Source organism: Emydura macquarii, unplaced genomic scaffold (genome assembly GCF_026122565.2).
Source record: "Emydura macquarii macquarii isolate MOO-44397 ecotype Brisbane River unplaced genomic scaffold, CSIRO-AGI_Emac_v2 contig_2123, whole genome shotgun sequence".
Taxonomy (NCBI): domain Eukaryota; kingdom Metazoa; phylum Chordata; order Testudines; family Chelidae; genus Emydura; species Emydura macquarii.
The window spans coordinates 29409-37291 of record NW_027132260.1 but is presented as its reverse complement, the minus strand read 5'-3'; the positions used below and the strand labels follow the sequence as shown (position 1 = coordinate 37291).

The window sequence follows — 7883 nt, the reverse complement described above, 5'->3', positions numbered from 1 at the left end:
ACTGACGGGGCGTGAGAGGCAGACGCTGATTGCCGTGCCTATCCCATCTTACACCAAGGAGAGGCTGGAAAGGAGGAGGCTGTAACAACCATTAAGGGCTTGTCTCCACAAACATTTAGCTTATGGCAAGCTGGGCTATAAGCCTCACCTTCACTGCCTTCCATGCCCTAACTAGCCATGTGGCAGCTGCTGACGTGAACTAGCAGTTTCCTAGTGCGCTTTAATCAACTCCCTTTTCAAAGCAGGGTAGATCCTCTGACCAGGGTCCAAGCATAATTTTTTCGGGTCCAGTACAAACTTGAAACATGAGCCCCTTCCCACACACATACCACAATCTCCATGAAAAAAGTTTGAATTCTGAAATTACTGTTACATATTCTACATTATGAAAAATGCCCCCCCCCCCTTTACTATTTTTGTTTAACAGAACACCCAGCCTGAGAGTCCGACAAGGTTACTGACTATTTTTTAACTTTTTAGTCATTATAAAGGTATTATATCCTGCCAAAGTCTTGAGGTTTGCAGCCTGGACTGGCCCCGCCAGGGCCTCCGGGCCCCAGTAAAGTGTACCCTTCCCCCCTTCCCCCATGCGTGGGCCCTGCTCTGACGGCCAGACGCTGGGACCAGATGACAGGGGATGGATCACTCAAAATTGTCCTGTTCTGGTCAGTCCATCAGAAGTATCTGGCACTGGCCACTGTCAGAGACAGGATATTGGACTAAAGGGCCATTGGGCTGACCCAGTGTGGCCATTCTTAAGTTTTTCTCAGATTGCACAATGGCGTGTCAGCAGGGCCCACACAGACAGTTGCACGTGGCAGGCTAGTGTGGGACAGCTTTACACCCAGCTTGCGGCAAATGAAATGTTTATGGAGACAAGCCCTCAGTTACAAAGAGTGGCATGGAAATCTGTGGGTCAAAGTGGGAGGCCTTGCTAGTTTACCTTGGACTCACTGGATCTCCATTTCTTTTGCAGGAATGCCAGACTCATGGGGCTTCTGACTCTTTGGCTGGGAGTCATTTTTCTAGCCGGGTTCTTCCATGTGAATGTAAACATCACCTCGTAAGTCTATGTTCGACAGTGATAGCACGAGTCAGGCGAACCTGACATGTGCCCGTCTGTGTCGGGGCAGCAAGATGATCCATCAGATTTTATATTTTTGGACTGCTAAATGTAGCCCTAAGCACAGAGATCAGGGCTCAGATTTTCAAGTTGGGGTCCTAAATCCATTTTTAGCACATAAATAAGTAACCTATCAGTCGTATAGAACATCCAGCAACTGGAGTTCGTATAGAATATCCAGCACTGCAACAATACTAACTACAGTAAAGCGGAGTGAGCAGAAGAAGCCAGAACCCCCCCTTCACCCCAACCTCCTCAGTAACAAATAAGCTGGTGATTGTATGGAGCAGTCTGACATTTGCAGCTAATGAAGGTGGAAGAAAGGATCTGGCTCAGTGGTTCCCAACCGATGACCAAGGGGCCAAAAGTGGCCTGCGGTGTCTTTCAAAGTGGCCTGCAGCTCCCCTCCCGCTGGTTGCAGAAGGTAGCTGCTGCCTAAGGACCCAGGGGGAGCACGTTGCCACGGAGCTACAAAATTGGTGCAGGCTCCTGGCTACACCCAAGGGGACAGGAGATTAGCACTCCCCTCCCCCTGGCTCCAGCAGAGAGCACAGCAAAGCGCTCTGCCTGGGTTCCTAGGTGCTGGGGTCCCTGCTGGAGATAGAGGAAGGGGAGCACTGATCTCCCATCCACCTGGCTGCAGAAGGGAGCCATTGCCTAGGGACACAGATGGAGTGCACGGGGCTACAGGACACATGCAGTTTCCCTGCTGCAGCCAGGGGGAGATGGGAGATCATCAAGGAGGCAGCCATTTACCATTTACACCAGTGGGGGATGTGGCCCATTGTCTTCAATGAGGCTATGCTGATTTACACTAATTGGGGAATAGGCCCCTTGACTTCAAGGGAGCGATGCTGATTTACACCAGGAATTTACGCAAGGAAAGGTAGTTCAGGCTAAACTCTTGCAGCTCTTTGGAAAAATCAAGTGAGAGGAATAAGAGGGTAGGAAATGGCAGGTGAAAAGCAGCACTGTCAGGTGTAAGAAATGGTTTCCAACACCAGAGAAAACATTTCCCATGTGCTTTACGTTCATACAGAGTGTGGGAGTTTTCCACCACGCAGCTGAGACCCTGTCACCCCCAGACGAACGTGATGTTTCTCAAGACCCACAAAACTGCCAGCAGCACCGTCATGAACATCCTCTTCCGGTTTGCAGAGAAGCACAATCTTACCTTAGCCCTTCCTACTGGCCAGAGCTACCACTTGGGCTATCCACAACGCTTCATGGCCCATTTTGTAGAGGGATTTAAAACCATGGGACAAAACTACAACCTCATATGCAACCACATGAGGTTTAATCTCCCAGAGGTGAGGTCCTGGGCAGTAGCAGTGGGGGAGGACTCCTGTGAGATGTTACGGTGATGTTATTAGCAGTGATCCTAGTTTTCTGTGATAAAAAAATCAAAATTCTCTGATAAAAATACATAGAAATCTGTGGTTTTCCATGATTGAAATGAAACACTGAACTTTATTTTCCCTGGCCACCACATATATAGGGAGCAGTTAAACACAATGTTTTATTGATATGCTTACAATTTTTTTAAGCTGGCAGTCGCAGCCCGGTCCATTCTCCTGATTATCTGAAGTTTTGTTGATCCAATCTGGCCCTGGTCCCAATTAGATTAGATAATCGGAGTTCCACTGTGTATGTTTTTATTTTTTCACCAATGTAAAAACTAAAGATTCTCCGTAAAAATGCAAAGTCCGTGTTTTTCCGGGGCAAATGGATTTCTAGGATCCCTGGTTGTTAGCTAGCAGTAACTATCATGCTGCGTGAAGCTCAGAGCAGTGGGAATCTAAAATGTTTCTGAATTAGGAATTAGTACGTCAGCTTTCAATCACAAAACCCACTAGTATTGAGGCATGGCCACATGCTGGCAATCCCTCTAAGAATCTTAGGACTGACAATTTTTTATTTAAAAAAAGGTGACTGGAGTTACCTTGTTTGTTTCAAGGGAGGACCCTTTGCTTGGGAACATAGAGAATCAACTTCTATACCTGGCCGTGATCTCTCTCTTTCTCTCTCTCCTTGATGAGGTATCTGGGGGTGAAAGCCGCTCCACACTCATAAATCCCAAGCATTCAGACTCTCCGTGGAGGGCACAAGGAGTGATTTGGGAGGTGAAATCCACCTTCCCCACAGGGCCAAGGTGCAGGGTTTGTTGCACAGTCCTCTCCCCATAGCTGCTGCTCCAACCAATGGTCTGGAATAACTTCCCCAGCTTCACTGTAGCAGTTGGGCAAGTCACTGGGTCTACATAAATGTGGATCTTCACCATCTCTCTCCCCCAGTGACCTGAGCCCAATGTGTCCTTCAGCATCCGCCAAGTGAGGCTGGCCTTGATGGTGTTTATGGGTGCACAGGTACCCGGGGTAGTAGATCCCTGTGTGATTATTCAGCCAGCAAAGCCCTCATGCAGCCCTTCAGAACACGCCAAACTAGTCTCTCGGCCCTAACAGGAATGAAAAAGCTCCCCTTCCATATGCTTACTGGAGTGGCCTTTCTTTTTAAGAGCGAACTGGACTGCCTACAACCTGTCAGTACAATGCTTGTGCTTAGACTTTCTCACCTTGACTGTGTTTTAACCCCTGCTAATGATCGACACTGTGCTTGTTATTTTGGCCTATTTACCTTTAAAGTCAAGTAGAAGCCTTTTTTGTACCACAAAACGTCCTCCATGCATAAGCAAGAGATATATTAATGGTCATTCTACTGTTTCCTCATAAACAGGTCCAAAAAGTTATGCCAAACACCACCAGCTACTTTTCTATCCTGAGAAACCCAGTTTCACTCATGGAGTCCTCCTATGCCTATAATAAATTTTCTACACCAGCATTTAGAAGGTCAAAGGACGTGAATGAGTTTCTGGCATCTCCATGGACATATTACAATATGAGTGAATACATAAAAAACATTCATGCGAGGAACTACATGTGGTTTGACTTTGGCTATGATAGCAATGCAGTGGACACTGAGGACTATTTCCAGAGTGTCACAGAGCAGATCGAGCAGACTTTTCAGCTGATGCTGTTAACTGATTACTTTGATGAGTCCATGGTCCTTTTGAAAAATGCTTTTTGCTGGAATCTGGATGACGTGGTTTACTTCAAGCTTAACTCCAGAAGTGAGGACAGTATCCAGAGCATGACCCCTGAGAGCAAGGAAAAGGTGAAAGAATGGTGCTCGTTGGACTGGAAACTCTACCAACACTTCAACAGGACCTTCTGGAGAAGAATTCAGGAGACAATAGGGCTAAAAAAATTGGATCAGGAGGTGAATCTCCTGAGAAGGAGGCAGACAGAGCTTATGGAGCTGTGTCTCTTGGAGCCAATGCCTATAGAAAAGAGCCAAATCAAAGACAAAAAGCTTCAGCCCTTACAAGCAGGGAAGGCAAATATTCTGGGCTATAATCTCAGACAAGACTTAGATAATGTGACTCTCAGAGCTTGCATGAGACTGATCACGCCTGAGCTTCAGTATGTGTCCTATCTGTATGCTCATCAATTCCCAGACAAGAAGAGGAAGAGCATACCCTTTCCCTTATGGCGGAGGTGACAGGTTTGGTGGATCATTAATATCACCCACAGGGCAATAATGCTTATAACAGATTTCTATCACCTGGTTTATGTACCTATCAGAGACGTTTATTTACCTTTCTGGTGGTGAGTGGAATTAACCCGTGAAATTTCCTTACAGAGATTTCAGATCCGAGAGTGGGATGGGGGTGTGGCACCCCAGCTGCCTCCATCTGGCATATGGTTCCTTGGAGACTGGGCTGGGGTGAAGTTGATTAAAGAACCAGGGAGCTGCCGCTGGTTCCCTGACCAAGTCCTGTCTCTGATGCACAGAGCAGTTACCGGCCTTTCCTCTGTGGGTGAAATACGAGTTTAAATCACAACATCAGGTTTAGTAAAAATACCTGTGTTGATCTTGTTTGTAAAAGGAAAATGCTGCAAAGAAGTGACGCTGCAGGAAATTCCCTTGTCCCTTTCTAGGCTAACCCAGGGATTGCCAGTGCAGAACAGGTCAGTTTTGTGCACACAGACATTGCAAAGACCAAACAGCAAGTTTTACAGGCCTGAGGGAAAGCTTTATATTTCGATTTATTTGATCGTACTTTATATCACAAGCCAGTGGAATGGAGTTCACATGATGTAACATGACAGCTGTGTAAACACAGGGACAGACTCCTGAGATAAAACATCTCTTTGAGTCTGGAATCTATTAGTCCTCTACTATAAGAGAAGATGTGTAGAACTTGCCAGCCATGCCCCTCTGACCTGGCTATTTGTCTTTAAGCAGAGAAGTCAATTAGAATGAGACAGAGTCTTCAGAACTCCCATAGAAGATTATAAATATTTTGGCCACATAGTTTTGTCCCATTTTACCTCATATACCAGACAAAACGCTTCCATGGAAATCATCATTATGTCAGCACAATTGAAATGGCCTGATTACATCAAGAGCTCTTCTCTTTATACACACTCCATTTTGTTTAAATTAAATCAAATCAAATCCTTCCCTCTGTATGGCTTCACTTTCTCTTTGAGAATCTCCATTAACATGAGCCATCACTAAGTTGTAGCCATCACAACAATCAGTAGAGGCAGAGATATGACCGCACACATGCACTAAGCCAGGCTCTCATACCGCGAGCAGACCAAGCCGAGCCCCAAATGTCAGCCCCACTCAAAGAAGCCCAGCGGCGACCCTTGCGATTTTAGTCAGCAGAAGATGCTTCAAACTGGACTCCCTTTCTCCTGCTAAATAAGAACAGAGGGCAACGTGATTCTACACACGTTATCCTCAAGATATCCTCTGGTGTGTAAGGTAGTACGGAGCACAGTGAGGCAGAGTATTACCCTCAGCTGGAAGAGACAGAAGTCAGTGGTGTTTTGTCACCACTGGAGATTTAAGGCAAGATGGAAGTTTATGCAAATACTCCTTTTGAGGCGACAGCCTGGTTCTAATGGATAAGTCATCCGACTGGGCATCAGGTGACCCAGTTCTGCCACACACCTGCTGCGTGACCTTGGACTAGTTACTTCTGCCTTTTCCCATACTTTGTCTGTCTTGTCTATTCAAATTGCAAGTTCTCTGTGGCAGGGACTGTCTCCGATTATGTGTTTATTCAGTGGGGCCCCCAGCCTCACTTGAGGCCTCTAGGTGTTACTTGTAATAGAAATTACACTACTAATGAATCAATTTGGTAACAAAACTAGCTGGCAGCCAACCCACCTTGGGCTCTGAGCATGCCAGATCCACACATTGCCAAGTGCAAGCTTAATCAATCTCTGGCTGAGAGATCACCAAGGAAAATAGCGTTGCTTCAGGAAGGGAAATTGGGGATTCAGTGGGTTACACTCTTCTCCGTATTGACACAGTGCTGAATCAGCGCCCCACCATGCTGCGAAGGAGTGTTGCCCTGCTGGAGGAGCTGGGGCAGCTCTTTGACTGGTTTCACTTTTCACAGCTCCAGTGAGTTCAATGGATCGGTGACATTAACACCAGCTGGGAATCTGCCCTGTCTTTAGCATCAAATGGAGGCATTAAAACGTAAACCCCCTCGCTTCTTTTGCAGGAAAGAGGGTGTTGGCTCTGCTGTCCTAGTCAGTTTCCCCTGTAGGTATGCCTTACATTTCCCTTAGTTTCCCTTTACCTTTCAACTAAATGAATTATTGTCCTTCACTTTCTGGTCTGAACTGTTTAAAGGTTGCTCCTTTCTACCCACAAGTTGGCTGCATTCCAGTGATGGGTGAAACAATGATTGTGTGTGTTGCTGGTAAAGATTGTTCAAGGTTCTTTCAATGAAAGGTGAATAAATGACATGTAAGGTGATGTTTACTACAGTAATAAATAACAATAAAGACTGTGTCATAGTAATCTGTTGCTCTGTGAGCAGTTCAAGGGATTAAGAGCTGCAGATTGGGATAGCTTTTGAATCCACAGGTGAATTCAGACTGAGAAGTGGTCACAGTCCCTTTGCCTGAGGCTTTGGTGTGTGCACAAACCCTTTGTGACAGGATGGGGTGTTCAGGTATTACAACTCTTTCAGTGCAATGGCATTTCTATAGTGCTTAAAGTGATAAATAAGACACAGAGCCCTCTCCCTTATCTGTCCCATGTCAGCGGGTCGGCAGTGATGCTACATGTGCTGTAAATCAACAATGATATATTTCATCAACTCTTTCCTACCTCAATTACTGTATAAGCATTGATAACACAATAAACCCATGGCAAACAGATTACACTCATTTCTTCCTTGGAGCGCTATGGCTGCTAAATCTTATTCTACCTGGAAGCCAATGCTCTTCCATGATGTGCCGAATGTCCTTCCCCACTAAGCAGTGCTGCACTGGGTATAATGGAGGGGGTTAATAACTGCAGTGCAGTGGGCAAGGACCATATTTGCTGGTGTAGCTATACCGGCATAGCAATGCTGGCAAACCCTTCTAGGATAGCCAGAGTTATATTGGTGTAAATGTGCTTTTGCTAATACAGGCCATACTGAATACCCAAGTGAAATCAGGTATTCCACCCATAGCACTTTTATGTTGATATAACTGGTCTACCCTAGAGCTTTTGCTGGTGTAGCAATATCACAAGGAATCACACCTCTAAGTGACACTGTTAATACTGACAAAAGTTTCTGGTGTAGACCTGGCCTATAGCTAAAGCCACTGTGGCTGCATTGGTTAATTGGGCATAAAGAGAAAGCATAGAGGAGGTGGAAAGGGAATTAGTCTGGGGAAGGAAA

General features: G+C 45.9%; 1 protein-coding gene across 1 annotated transcript; it reads left to right on the top strand.

The window, feature by feature from the left end:
* Positions 1-976: 976 nt before the first annotated feature.
* LOC137160068 (galactose-3-O-sulfotransferase 2-like) lies at positions 977-5054 on the top strand (the record flags this gene model as incomplete). Its single annotated transcript, XM_067558525.1, has 3 exons — positions 977-1063; positions 2163-2433; positions 3857-5054. Coding segments are annotated over 3 exons (1183 nt in total), but the record flags the coding sequence as incomplete, so codon positions are not given.
* Positions 5055-7883: the final 2829 nt, after the last annotated feature.